General features: G+C 51.8%; 1 protein-coding gene across 1 annotated transcript in view; it reads left to right on the plus strand.

Annotated features, from left to right (window-relative positions):
- Window positions 1–15,488, plus strand: part of LOC137352703 (sodium/potassium-transporting ATPase subunit alpha-3-like) — a 163,467-nt gene that overhangs the window by 90,023 nt on the left and 57,956 nt on the right. Inside the window, 2 exon segments of the mRNA XM_068018431.1 lie at window positions 8,795–8,917; window positions 14,272–14,331. Coding sequence (XP_067874532.1) covers window positions 8,795–8,917; window positions 14,272–14,331 — 183 coding nt within the window.

The raw sequence follows: 15,488 nt of genomic DNA on the forward strand, positions 1-15,488 counted from the left end.
GAGGGTTGTAGGACCTGGAGGAGGTTACAGAGATAGGGAGGGTTGTAGGGGCTGGAGGAGTTTACAGAGATAGGGAGGGTTGTAGGAGCTGGAGGAGGTTACAGAGATCGGGAGGGTTGTAGGACCTGGAGGAGGTTACTGAGATGGGGAGAGTTGTAGGGGCTGGAGGAGGTTACAGAGATAGGGAGGGTTGCAGGAGCTGGAGGATGTTACAGAGATAGGGAGGGTTGTAGGAGCTGGAGGAGTTTACAGAGATAGGGAGGGATGTTGGGGCTGGAGGAGGTTAGAGAGATTGGGAGGGTTGTAGGGGCTGGAGGCGGTTACAGAGATAGGGAGGGTTGTTGGGGCTGGAGGAGTTTACAGAGATAGGGAGGGTTGTAGGAGCTGGAGGCGGTTACAGAGATAGGGAGGGTTGTAGGGGCTGGAGGAGTTTACAGAGATAGGGAGGGATGTTGGGGCTGGAGGAGGTTAGAGAGATTGGGAGGGTTGTAGGGGCTGGAGGATGTTACAGAGATAGGGAGGGTTGTAGGGGCTGGAGGAGGTTACAGAGATAGGGATGATTGTAGGGGCTGGAGGAGGTTACAGAGATAAGGAGGGTTGTAGGAGCTGGAGGCGGTTACAGAGATAGGGAGGGTGGTAGGGGCTGGAGGAGTTTACAGAGATAGGGAGGGATGTTGGGGCTGGAGGAGGTTAGAGAGATTGGGAGGGTTGTAGGGGCTGGAGGAGGTTACAGAGATAGGGATGATTGTAGGGGCTGGAGGAGGTTACAGAGATAGGGAGGGTTGTAGGGGCTGGAGGAGGTTACAGAGATAGGGAGGATTGTAGGGGCTGGAGGAGGTTACAGAGATGGGGAGGGTTGTAGGGGCTGGAGGAGGTTACAGAGACTTAGGGAGGGTTGTCGGGGCTGGATGAGGTTACAGAGATAGGGAGGGTTGTAGGAGCTGGAGGAGGTTACAGAGATGGGGAGGGTTGTCGGGGCTGGAGGAGGTTACAGAGATAGGGAGGGTTGTAGGAGCTGGTGGAGGTTACAGAAATAGGGAGGATTGTAGGGGCTGGAGGAGGTTACAGAGATTAGGAGGGTTGTAGGGGCTGGAGGAGGTTACAGAGATAGGGAGGGTTGTAGGAGCTGGAGGAGGTACCAGAGATTGGGAGGGTTTTAGGGGTTGGAGGAGGTTACAGAGATAGGGAGGGTTGTAGGATTTGGAGGAAGTTAGAGAGATAGGGAGGGTTGTAGGTGCTGGAGGAGGTTACAGAGATAGGGGGGGTTGTAGGATTTGGAGGAAGTTAGAGAGATAGGGAGGGTTGTAAGGGCTGGACGAGGTTACTGAGATAGGGAGGATTGTAGGGGCTGGAGGAGGTTGCAGAGATAGGGAGGGTTGTAAGGGCTGGAGGAGGTTACTGAGATAGTGAGGGTTGTAGGGGCTGGAGGAGATTGCAGAGAAAGGGAGGGTTGTAAGGGCTTGAGGAGGTTACAGAGATTGGGAGGGTTGTAGGGGCTGGAGGAGGTTAGAGAGATTGGGAGGGATGTAGGGGCTGGAGGAGGTTACAGAGATTGGGAGCATTGTCGGAGCTGGAGGAGGTTACAGAGATAGGGAGGGTTGTAGGAGCTGGAGGAGGTTACAGAGATAGGGAGGGTTGTAGGGGCTGGAGGAGGTTACAGAGATAGGGAGGGTTGTAGGGGCTGGAGGAGGTTACAGAGATAGAAAGGGTTGTGGGGGCTGGAGGAGGTTACAGAGATAGGGAGGATTGTAGGGGCTGGAGGAGGTTACAGAGATGGGGAGGGTTGTAGGGGCTGGAGGAGGTTACAGAGACTTAGGGAGGGTTGTAGGGGCTGGATGAGGTTACAGAGATGGGGAGGGTTGTCGGGGCTGGAGGAGGTTACAGAGATAGGGAGGGTTGTAAGGGCTGGAGGAGATTACAGAGATAAGGGAGGGTTGTAAGGGCTGGAGGAGGTTACAGAGATAGGGAGGGTTGTAGGGGCTGGAGGAGGTTACAGAGATAGGGAGGGTTGTAGGAGCTGGAGGAGGTTACAGAAATAGGGAGGGTTGTGGGGGCTGGAGGAGGTTACAGAGATAGGGAGGGTTGTGAGGCTGGAGGAGGTTACAGAGATAGGGAGGGATGTAGGGGCTGGAGGAGGTTACAGAGATAGGGAGAGTTGTAGGGGCTGGAGGAGGTTACAGAGATAGGGAGGGTTGTAGGAACTGGAGGAGGTTACAGAGATAGGGAGGGATGTAGGGGCTGGAGGAGGTTACAGAGATAGGGAGGGTTGTAGGAGCTGGAGGAGGTTACAGAAATAGGGAGGGTTGTGGGGGCTGGAGGAGGTTACAGAGATAGGGAGGGTTGTGAGGCTGGAGGAGGTTACAGAGATAGGGAGGGATGTAGGGGCTGGAGGAGGTTACAGAGATAAGGAGGGTTGTAGGGGCTGGAGGAGGTTACAGAGATAGGGAGGGTTGTAGGGGCTGGAGGAGATTACAGAGATAGGGAGGGTTGTAGGGGCTGGAGGAGGTTACAGAGATAAGGAGGGTTGTAGGGGCTGGAGGAAGTTACAGAGATAAGGAGGGTTGTAGGGGCTGGAGGAGGTTGCAGAGATAGGGAGGGTTGTAGGGGCTGGAGGAGGTTACAGAGATAAGGAGGGTTGTTGGGGCTGGAGTAGGTTACAGAGATAAGGAGGGTTGTTGGGCTGGAGGAGATTACAGAGATAGGGAGGGTTGTAGGGGCTGGAGGAGGTTACAGAGATAGGGAGGGTTGTCGGGGCTGGAGGAGGTTACAGAGATAGGGAGGGTTGTAGGGGCTGGAGGAGGTTACAGAGATAAGGAGGGTTGTTGGGGCTGGAGTAGGTTACAGAGATAAGGAGGGTTGTAGGGGCTGGAGGAGGTTACAGAGATAGAGAGGGTTGTAGGGGCTGGAGGAGATTACAGAGATAGGGAGGGTTGTAGGGGCTGGAGGATGTTACAGAGATAGGGAAGTTTTAGGAGCTGTTGGTGGTACCATCGACCATAGAGGGACTTGAAAACCAGTTTGAGAATTTTGAAATGGAGCTCGATCCTGATCTAGATGCCAGTGAGGATCAGTGCCCATGGATGGTGACGGGTGAAGGTGTCTTGGTCTGATTTAGGTTCTGGGCAGTCGAGTGTTAGATGGCTTTGGGTTGACAAACATGGTTGGCCGGCCAGGAGAGTCCTGTAGACGTCAAGTCTGAAGGTGATGAAGGTTTGGATAAAGGTGTCAGCTGCAGATTGGCCGAGATCTGTTGCCAATCTTCTCTCCTGCCCGGTGAGAGGGCTCGTTCCCAGTCGATGAAAGTTCAAATGCAGCTCTGTGTCCTCGGTGCTGAGCTCCGCGGGTAAGCCCGCAGGATCCCTGACATGGAGTGAGACATTGACAGGTTTCTCTCCAGCTTCCTGATCACATCACTCCTCATGTATAATTCAGGGAGATCTGTTGCATAATTCACTGGGCCGCAGCAGCGGGGTTTTTCAGACTGCAGAAACACCCTCGACAGCTAAAGAGTATTCTGTACAAAGAGCGCTGGCATCACTGGTGTCGGGTTAAGTGCCACTGGGACTGGCAGGCTGTGCCACGAAAGATTGGACTTGCATTTGAGTAACACGTCCTGCCAATCCAGCAGCCCTTCGCAGTTAATGAAGGTTTTCCTTTGATAGTGTAGTCACTGTTGTAGTATCGGAAACGTTGCACAATTTGGACCCAGGAAGCTCCTACAAACATCAATGTGCTGACGCCCAGATTATCAGTTGTGTATTGATGTTGGTTTTGGGATAAATATTTGCTTCTTTCCAGCACTGGCTCTCGGATCATTTGCATCCACCCGAGAGAGCAGACGCAGTCTCCGTCTGACGTTTCATCTGAAAGATGGAACCTCAGCAGTGCGGCTCTCTCTCAATAGCAGCACTGGGATTGTCCCTCTGGATGACGTTCTCAAGTTACTGGGATTTGAACTCCCGATCTTCTGATTCAGAGGCGAGAGTGCTGCCCACTCAGAGTTAGCGCTCGAAGGGCTGCAGTGCAAATTCTTCACACCACCACCCAGGGCGCAGCAGCCTGCTTGATCGGCACCCCATCCACCACCTTCAACATTCACTCCCTCCACCACCGACGCACAGTGGCAGCAGTGTGTACCATCTACAAGATGCACTGCAGCAACGCACCGAGGCTCCTTAGACAGCACCTTCCAAACCCGCGACCTCTACCACCTCGAAGGACAAGGGCGGCAGATGCATGGGAACACCACCACCTGAAAATTCCCCTCCAAGCCTCCCACCATCCTGACTTGGAACTATATCGCCGTTCCTTCACTGTCACTGGGTCAAAATCCTGGAACTCCCTCCCTAACAGCACTGTGGGTCTACCTACCCCACATGGATTGCAGCGGTTCAAGAAGGCAGCTCACCACCACCTTCTCAAGGGCAATTAGGGATGGGCAATAAATGCTGGCCTGGCCAGTGACACCAACATCCTGTGAATAGCAGCAACTTTCATTTACGTAACACTATATAGAATCATCGAATGATACAGCACAGATGGGAGGCCATTTGGCCCTTTGTGCCTGTGCAGGCTCTTTGAAAGCACTATCCAATTCGGTCCCATTGCCCCTGCTCATTCCCTGTAGCCTTGTCATTTCTTTTCCCTTCAAGTATTCATCCTGCGTGAGGTCATAGCCTCCAACAGGGAGGCTCACCTGCCCAAAGGGTTCGGAAGTTTCAGGGTCAAGAGAGCACTCATCCCAGCCTAGCCCATCACCGGGAAACAAAAAAAGTGAAATAAGTCCTCAGGCGAGATTTTTTTTTTTTATATTCATTCATGGGATGTGGACGTCCACTGGCCAGGCCAGCATTCATTGCCCATCCCTAATTGCCCTTGAGAAGGTGGTGGTGAGCTGCCTTCTTGAACCGCTGCAGTCCATGTGGGGTAGGTACACCCACAGTGCTGTTTGGAAGGGAGTTCCAGGATTTTGACCCAGCGACAGTGAAGGAACGGCCGAAAAAGTTCCACAGATGGCCAAAGGATGAATGCAAATTGGCAGACAATATTCCACCCTGCTCAATTCCCATTGATTTTATTTGGTCCATTCGGATTCCAAAAGTGGGGACCTCGTCAATCCATTAGGATTCAATAGGATGGGAACTGGTTTGGTACAGTAATATTCGACAGGATCAGTACTGCTTCTGTCTATTAGGCTCCTGGAGTAAGTTAATTGTGATGGTTCATTGGATTCCATAGAATGGTATCTCCTTTGATCCATTGGGATCCTATAGAATGGTAACTGATTTGACCCAGTGAGATTCTGTCCAATGTACCTCGTTTGGTCTATTGGGATTGTATAGAATAGTTTCCGATTTGATCCATTGGGAGTCCAGGATGGTATCTGCTTTGATCCATTGGGATTCTATAGAATGATAACATATTTGATCCACTGGGATTCTATAGGATGGTAACATATTTGATCCTCTGGGATTCTATAGAATGGTAATTGATTTGATTAATTGCGAGTCTATTGACTGGGATCTGATTTTACACTTTGGGATTATATCGAATGGAAACCCGTTTTCTTTTTGACATTCCTTGGAATGGGAACGGTTGTGATTATATAGAATGGGTACTGGTCTGATTCATTCGGATGACATGGAATGGGAAACAGTTTGGGCCATTGGTATTCACTGGACGTGCACTGGCCTGATTCTTTGGGATTCTGTGCAATGGGAATGGGGTTGGTTCCTGAATATTCGACAGAATCCTTACTGGTTTGGTCAAATGAATTCTGTCGAATGGGAACGGATTCCATCCTTGGTGGCTGTTTGGGGGAACGAGAGTATCAGATGTCCTCTATCCTTTCCCTCGATCTAGTAGGATTCAAAAGTGAGAGGAAGCCCCATTCATGAAAGCCAGGGACTAGTTTGTCCCATGCAATTTCAATGGAATTACATTCCAGGGACAAAATCACGTACATCGGCAGGACTCACACTCGGGAAAAGATCATACAGGAGATATACTCAAAGCAAATAACATGTCCTGCATGTACGTGTACCCTTTCAAAGTTATAATATTCAGCCCTTCAGTGATACCGAGAGTGCACAAATAATATTCAGTGCACAAGCAATACTCAGTAGATCAATAATATGCAGAAAACGTCACTGGCACACAAAGTAGATTGACTGGTTCAATCTACTCGCTCGCAAAAATAATGAGAAGGCCACATTGACAGAGACAGAACCGAACAGACACCGGAAGAAACTACTGCTGATCAGACTGGTGTTGAGTTACTGATTAGTGAATGGATCCTGTACCGGGCCTCAAGGTAGCCCCTGAAAATATTATCACGCACAGTATCAGCAACCAAACACTTCTCTTAAATAGTTCCTTTAACCCCAACCCTGTGTTACATAACCCCTTTACACCAGACCCTGTGTTACAGAACCCCTTTACACCAGACCCTGTGTTACAGAACCCCTTTACACCAGACCCTGTGTTAAATAGCCCCTTTACACCAGACCCTCTGTTAAATAGCCCCTTTACACCAGACCCTCTGTTAAATAGCCCCTTTACACCAGACCCTGTGTTCAATAGCCCCTTTACTCCAGACCCTGTGTTAAATAGCCCCTTTACACCAGACCCTGTGTTAAATAGCCGCTTTACACCAGACCCTGTGTTACATAACCCCTTTACACCAGACCCTGTGTTAAATAGCCCCTTTACACCAGACCCTGTGTTAAATAGCCCCTTTACACCAGACCCTGTGTTAAATAGCCCCTTTACACCAGACCCTGTGTTAAATAGCCCCTTGACACCAGACCCTGCCTTTGGACTGACCGTTTTGTAAATTAGGAATCGGGTTACCCAACCTGATGGATCACTGAGGGGTGGGTGGGGGACATCGGAACAGGACGAGGCCGTTTCGCCCCCTGAATCCATTGTGCCATTTGATGAGATCACGTGTGATCTGAGGCTTGCCTTTGGCCCAGGTCCTTTCCTCCCTTCCATTAACAAATATCTCTCAGTCTCAGCTTTAAAATGAACAATTAATCTCGCATCAATTGCCATTGATGAATGACAGTTCCAGAATTCTACCGCCCTTTGTGTGTCGAAGTGTTTTCTAATTTCACTCTTGAAAGGTCTGCCTCTGATTTTCCGACTGTGTCCCCTAGTTCGCCACTCCCCAACCAGCAGAAACAGTTTTTCTCCACCTCCCCTATCTGTTCCCCTTAATATCGTGAAAATACCGATCAAATCCTTCTAAATTACGGGGAATACGATCCTAGTTTGTGGAATCTCTCCCCGTAACATAACACTTGGTGTCCAGGTATTATTCCTGTAAATCCACACTGCACTCTCTCCAAGGCCAATCTGTCAATCGGAAGGTGTGGTGCCCAGAACTGCTCCCAGTGTTCCAGGCATGGTCGAACCTTGTATCGCTGAAGCATCCGAACGTACGAATTAGGAGCAGGAGTTGGTCTCTCGGCCCTTCGAGCCTGCTCCGCCATTTAATAGGATCACGGCCGCTCTGAAAGTGGCCTCAAATCCACTTTCCCGTCTTCCCCCCCAACAACCTTTTGACTCCTTTGTCAATCAAGAATCTATCTCACTCAGCCTTAAAAGTATTCAATAACCCTGCCTCCACCGCTCTCTGGGGAAGGGAGCTCGAAAGACTCACAACACTCGGAGAGAGAAAAAAAAAAGTCTCCTCATCTCCGCCTTAAATGGGCGCCCCCTTATTTTTAAACTGTGACGCCCCCCCCCCCCCCACTAGTTCTAGTCTCTCCCACAAGGGGAAACACCTGTCCAACAACCACCCTGTCAATTATGGACTCAAATAACTTCCCCACAATTAACTAACTGCTCCTGGTTTCCCTCGCTCCCCTTTCATAACCCGCAGTTACGACATGGTAACTTGGTGAAGGTTGGTGAGGCTGGGTCTTTAAACTGGGCTATTTATGGGGAAAAGGGAGAGGCGTGAGGAAAGTGCGAGGCTGTCCAGTATTATCTGGCTGGGATCCAGGCTTCTGACAGCTCGGAGGGGAGAAAACATAGAAAGGACTTATATTCCTAGCACACCCGTCATGACTTCTGGACATTCCGAAGCCAGTTCATGAAATACTTTTTGAAGTCGAGTCACTGTTATAATGTCGGGGAAATGAGGCAACCGAGAGATAAAATGTCTGGAGAATCTGAGTTCAATTGTGTTGAAGGATAAACGTTGTCCAGGGCACTGGGAGAGACCATCCCCCCCCTAACCTGTCCACGTGCGAGAGCAGAAGGGGCCTGGGAGTAACATCCAAAAGCCAGTGTCTTCGATAGTGCAGCACTCCCTGGAGCATCACTGTTGATTTGTTTTGCACTGACATCCTGCAGGGGGATTTGAACACACAACCTCATGTGTGAGAGGCAAGAGGGCGAGCCAGTCGGCCACAGCTACCAACAAACATTAGCTCCTTCTATCTGCCTTTCTATATTTTCTCTTCTCAGTGAACAGACATGACCACCTATCTGTCAGAGGCCTGGAACCGAGCCAGATGATTCAGTACAACTTCGCTCACACCCAAATCCCCTTCCTTGTCCCTTCTTCCTTATCCTCTAACTGGCCTGGTTTAAGTAACAGCCCCACCAACATCACAGTCTCTGCCATGTTATCAAGTCATAAATGTTAGTTAGACGATAGGTAAGAGGGGGAAACCAGGGGATTATTGTCAGCCGCAGAGAGAATGAAGGGGCCGGGACTGCGATGCTCGTGCCTTGCGACACCGCCTTTAACGCCGCCTGCCCTTGTGCTTCTCTCCCGCAGTACGGACGATCGGACAGCTACCGTGTGGCGACCACACAGGGCGACAAGGATGACAAGCACTCGCCAAAAAAGGGCAAGGTGCCGAAACGGGACATGGACGACCTGAAGAAGGAGGTGGCTCTGGTGAGTGAAAGGCAGGGGTGAAACGTGGCCAACAAAGGCCGAAAACTGCTCGGCAGGCCTGAACGGAGAACTGCTACAGGCGGGGAGGGACAGAAATATAGCCAGCCGATACCGTACGGTGTAACTGAGCTCATTACTAGTGCACACAGCAACAAGTTCACCAAACCTGCCTCCAAGAGGTTGGTTCAACGGAAAATGTAAAACTAACGGACAAAGAGGGAATACTGATTCAGCTAGCCTGTCCCAGATGGTTGTAACATACTGTGCATCACTCACCATCCAACCCGGAGACACGGAACCTCCTGGGAGAGGGAGGAAAAAAACAGGGATTAAAATCCCTCTCCGGCCACTGCAGGTGAGCTGGTCCAGGGCATCACATTCACCCTGACGGATAAGGGGGAAAAAACAAACACTTGCATTTCGATATCCCCTATCACCACCTCAGGACGGCCCAGAGCACTTTACAGTGTAGGCACTGTTGTCATGCAGGAAACACTGCAGCCAAGGAGGGCACAGCAAGATCCCACACACAGCAATGTGACAAGGGCCTGATCATCTCCGTCTGCGATGTAGATTGAGGGACGATTATTGGTCTCAGGACACTGGGTGGGGAGAGCTCCCTGCCTCCTCTTCCAATAGTGCCTGTGGGACCTTCTATTTCAACTGAGAGGGAAGACGTCCCTCGGTTTAAGGTTTTATCTCAGACAGTGCAGCACTCCCTCAGTACTGACCCTCCGACAGTGCAGCACTCCCTCAGTACTGACCCTCCGACAGTGCAGCACTCCCTCAGTACAGACCCTCCGACAGTGTAGCACTCCCTCAGTACTGACCCGAAAACAGTGCAGCGCTCCTTCAGTACTGACCCTCCGACAGTGTAGCACTCCCTCAGTACTGACCCTAAAACAGTGCAGCACTCCCTCCGTACTGACCCTAAAACAGTGCAGCACTCCCTCAGTACAGACCCTCCGACAGTGCAGCACTCCCTCAGTACTGACCCTCCGACAGTGCAGCACTCCCTCAGTACTGACACTCTGACAGTGCAGCACTCCCTCAGTACTGACCCTCCGACAGTGCAGCACTCCCTCAGTACTGACCCTCCGACAATGCAGCACTCCCTCAGCACTGACCCTCCGACAGTGCAGCACTCCCTCAGTACTGACCTTCTGACAGTGCAGCACTCCCTCAGTACTGACCCTCCGACAGTGCAGCACTCCCTCAGTACTGACACTCTGACAGTGCAGCACTCCCTCAGTACTGACCCTCCGACAGTGCAGCACTCCCTCAGTACTGACCCTCCGACAATGCAGCACTCCCTCAGCACTGACCCTCCGACAGTGCAGCACTCCCTCAGTACTGACCTTCTGACAGTGCAGCACTCTCTCAGTACTGACCCTCCGACAGTGCAGCACTCCCTCAGTACTGACACTCCGACAGTGCAGCACTCCCTCAGTACTGACCCTCCGACAGTACAGCACTCCCTCAGTACTGACCCTCCGACAGTGCAGCACTCCCTCAGCACTGACCCTCCAACAGTGCAGCACTCCCTCAGTACTGACCTTCTGACAGTGCAGCACTCTCTCAGTACTGACCCTCCGACAGTGCAGCACTCCCTCAGTACTGACCCTCCGACAGTGCAGCACTCCCTCAGTACTGACCCTCCGACAGTGCAGCACTCCCTCAGTACTGACCCTCCGACAGTGCAGCACTCCCTCAGTACTGACCCTCCCACAAACTTGATCAAATCACCCAAGTCTACACATCTGTAAGTTCTCCTGAACCAGGCCTTTGAGCCTATCATCTGGAATTAGTCTCGTGGCCCCAGTCTGCAGCTTTTCCAGGGACTGAATACGGCCTAGCAGGTGAGGTGACCAAACCTGCACGCAGCTTTCAAACCGGGACCTAAGTGAGGCCTTGTGCAAGGACAGAATAGTTTGTGTTGTTTTGTAATGAAATGTGCTGTTAATACACTGGAGGACTGGATTCATTTTCGCGACAGCTCCATGACGCTGGTTGTGAATCTTTAGAGATTGTTGAACTGTAACACTGTAAAACCATGGGTATAAATGATGTTCCCTGTAGGAATTCTCTATGTTTCGCATGAGACCTTCCCATGTGCAATACACTCACCTTTTCTTTTTGTAGAGGGAGCTTTACTCTGTATCTAACCCCGTGCTGTACCTGTCCTGGGAGTGTTTGATGGGACAGTGTAGAGGGAGCTTTACTCTGTATCTAACCCCATGCTGTACCTGTCCTGGGAGTGTTTGATGGGACAGTGTAGAGGGAGCTTTACTCTGTATCTAACCCCCGTGTTGTACCTGTCCTGGGAGTGTTTGATGGGGACAGCGTAGAGGGAGCTTTACTCTGTATCTAACCCCGTGCTGTACCTGTCCTGGGAGTGTTTGATGGGGACAGTGTAGAGGGAGCTTTACTCTGTATCTAACCCCCGTGCTGTACCTGTCCTGGGACGGTTTGATGGGGACAGTGTAGAGGGAGCTTTACTCTGTATCTAACCCCCATGCTGTACCTGTCCTGGGAGTGTTTGATGGGGACTGTCGATGCCAGTAATTACATAATATTCCAGTCCGGCACTTACAATGTTCCCCCAAAGGTGGATTAGTTCCTGGTGTCGGAGGGCCGTCTGCTCAAGGAGGAGAGTTGCTGAGAGGAGCAGATGTTTCCCAGTCTCTGCCTTTTCCTTCGAGAGGGTTCGGATGCTCGGATGCGAAATACAGAGTCACAAGAGCCTTCAAGCCCTTTGATCCTGGGTGTGAACTCTCCTCGCCAACTTCAAAAACCTGACGAAATAGTTCCAAGGAAAACACTCCTGATTTCCCTCATGGCCTCATTAACATTGCACCAAACATCTGCTGCCTTCCGGACTGCTTCCTGGCATTTCATCTCCCCACAGGCAATAAGCATGCTCATTGTTTATTCATTGAGTGGATTGTGATCCCAGGCCTGCCCCTCTGTGTAGCTGTGAGGATAGAATGATTGGAGACTCCCACACTCTCTCCGTGCCCCTTCCCGAATCCCGCCCCATGCCACCTAATCAAAGCAGGTTGGAATCCTGCGGCGAGTAACTCACCTCCTGACTCCCCCAAACCCTATCCACCATCTACAAGGCACAAATCAGGAGTGTGATGGAATACTCTCCACTTGCCTGGATGGGTGCAGCTCCAACAACACTCAAGAAGCTCGACACCATCCAGGACAAAGCAGCCCGCTTGATTGACACCCCATCCTCAAACATTCACTCCCTCCACCACCGACGCACAGTAGCAGCAGTGTGTACCATCTACAAGATGCACTGCAGCAACTCACCAAGGCTCCTTAGACAGCACCTTCCAAAACCTGCGACCTCTACCAACTAGAAGGACAAGGGCAGCAGATGCATGGGAACACCACCACCTGCAAGTTCCCCTCCAAGTCACACACCATCCTGACTTGGAACTATATCGGCCGTTCCTTCACTGGCGCTGGGTCAAAATCCTGGAACTCCCTTCCTAACAGCACTGTGGGTGTACCCACTCCACATGGACTGCAGCGGTTCAAGAAGGCAGCTCACCACCGCCTTCTCAAGGGCAATTAGGGATGGGCAATGAATGGTGGCCTGGCCAGTGAGGCTGAGAAATAATTTTTAAAAAGGAATGATAGGTGTTGTAAATTTCAGATTTACGCTCGAGATCTTCACCAACAAATGTCCCCTTCCTTACATTGACCCCTCGTCCCTTATGATCAGGAGCTGGCCCCTAACACCCAGTAGCTGTTTATGCACAGGAACAGGAGGAGGCCCATTCAGCCCCTCTCGAGCCTGTTACTCAGGAACAGAAGGAGGCCCATTCAGCCCCTCTCGAGCCTGTTACTCAGGAACAGAAGGAGGCCCATTCAGCCCCTCTCGAGCCTGTTACACAGGAACAGAAGGAGGCCCATTCAGCCCCTCTCGAGCCTGTTACACAGGAACAGAAGGAGGCCCATTCAGCCCCTCTCGAGCCTGTTACACAGGAACAGGAGGAGGCCCATTCAGCCCCCTCGAGCCTGTTACACAGGAACAGGAGGAGGCCCATTCAGCCCCTTGAGCCTGTTACACAGGAACAGGAGGAGGCCATTCAGCCCCCTCGAGCCTGTTACTCAGGAACAGAAGGAGGCCCATTCAGCCCCTCTCGAGCCTGTTACACAGGAACAGGAGGAGGTCCATTCAGCCCCTCGAGCCTGTTACACAGGAACAGGAGGAGGCCCATTCAGCCCCACCTCGAGTTTGTTGGCCCCACTCATTCAGATCATGGCTGATCTGTATTCTAAACTCCGTTTACCCACCTTTGTTCCATATTCCTTAATACTCTTTTTTTTTAGAGATACAGCACTGAAACAGGCCCTTCGGCCCACCGAGTCTGTGCCGACCATCAACCACCCATTTATACTAATCCTACCCTAATCCCATATTCCTACCGCATCCCCACCTGTCCCTGTATTCCCCTACCACCTACCTATACTAGGGACAATTTATAATGGCCAATTTACCTATCAACCTGCAAGTCTTTGGCTGTGGGAGGAAACCGGAGCACCCGGAGGAAACCCACGCAGACACAGGGAGAACTTGCAAACTCCACACAGGCAGTACCCAGAATTGAACCGGGGTCACTGGAGCTGTGAGGCTGCGGTGCTAACCACTTAACTATCAAGAAATGACCAATCTCAGTCTTGAAAGTTGGATGGCCAACTCTACGCTGAAGATGGACGTGCTGAGGCCTACCTCTGTCTCTCAGCCGAGCTCTCCCAAGACATGGGCGTTGATTAGACAGGAAGCTGAGGGCTTGGAGTCTGACTCCCATCCGTGGACGGGGATTAGCCAGCGAAGCTGCCCATCAATTGGGCACTGCGCCTCCTGGCTGGAGACTCCCGACCTCTGACCCTTTCAAAAATGGAGAGGCTTTGGAAGGACTCCCATTGGCTGATGTGCAGAGTGGTAGAATTCCACACGCTGGCCCAGGTGGTTTTAATACACATCTTGCCCACATTCGTTGGCAGAGGGATATCTGCCCGAACGGTAACATTTTAATATAAATCATAGCCAGGTTAACCTTGACACAATAGTCAAACATCTCCGGACATGGCACTAGCTGACAGGCAGAACAACCCCTGAGGTTATGGAAACAATTCGGAATCACAAGGGCCTTTGATCTCACCACTTTGCTCCAGGAGTGGGCCGGGTTAAAGTATTGGGCAGCTTGGAACTCGATTGCTTTCGCTGGCGTGACACAGCTCTGCCCAGAGGCTTCGTTCACCTGCCGACTCCGCTACATCCAGTTTGTAATGACCTGATACTGTTTTTCTCACCTCTTTCTGTCTCCCTACAGACTGAGCACAAAATGTCCGTGGAAGAGGTTTGCAGGAAGCACAATGCTGACTGTGTGCAGGTCAGTGAGAGACTCCATTTTTAACCGCATTACCAAAACATCCCATTGACTGTCCCATCTACTGACCCATCCAACCGTCCCTCCGTCCAACCGTCCCTCCGTCCAACCGTCTAACTGTTCCCTCCGTCCAACCGTCCGTCCGTCCAACCATCCCACCATCTAACTGTTCCCTCTGTCCAACCATCCCTCTGTCCAACCATCCCACCATCTAACTGTTCCCTCCGTCTAACCGTCCCTCCGTCCAACCGTCCCTCTGTCCAACCATCCCACCATCTAACAGTTCCCTCCGTCCAACCGTCCCTCCGTCCAACCGTCCCTCCGTCCAACCGTCTAACTGTTCCCTCCGTCCAACCGTCCCTCCGTCCAACCATCCCACCATCTAACTGTTCCCTCTGTCCAACCATCCCTCTGTCCAACCATCCCACCATCTAACTGTTCCCTCCGTCTAACCGTCCCTCCGTCCAACCGTCCCTCCGTCCAACCATCCCACCATCTAACTGTTCCCTCTGTCCAACCATCCCTCTGTCCAACCATCCCACCATCTAACTGTTCCCTCCGTCTAACCGTCCCTCCGTCCAACCGTCCCTCTGTCCAACCATCCCACCATCTAACAGTTCCCTCCGTCCAACCGTCCCTCCGTCCAACCATCCCTCTGTCCAACCATCCCACCATCTAACTGTTCCCTCCGTCCAACCGTCCCTCCGTCCAACTGTCCCTCTGTCCAACCATCCCTCCGTCCAACCGTCCCTCTGTCCAACCATCCCACCATCTAACTGTTCCCTCCGTCCAACCATCCCTCTGTCCAACCATCCCACCATCTAACTGTTCCCTCCGTCCAACCGTCCCTCCGTCCAACCGTCCCTCTGTCCAACCATCCCACCATCTAACTGTTCCCTCCGTCCAACCGTCCCTCCCTCCAACCATCCCACTGTCCAACCATCCCACCATCTAACTGTTCCCTCCGTCCAACCGTCCCTCTGTCCAACCGTCCCACCATCTAACTGATCCCTCCGTCCAACCATCCCTCTGTCCAACCATCCCACCATCTAACTGTTCCCTCCGTCCAACCGTCCCTCCGTCCAACCGTCCCTCCGTCCAACCATCCCTCTGTCCAACCGCCCCTCTGTCCAACCGCCCCTCTGTCCAACCATCCCACC

Source organism: Heterodontus francisci, chromosome 39 (assembly GCF_036365525.1).
Source record: "Heterodontus francisci isolate sHetFra1 chromosome 39, sHetFra1.hap1, whole genome shotgun sequence".
Classification (NCBI taxonomy): Eukaryota; Metazoa; Chordata; class Chondrichthyes; order Heterodontiformes; family Heterodontidae; genus Heterodontus; species Heterodontus francisci.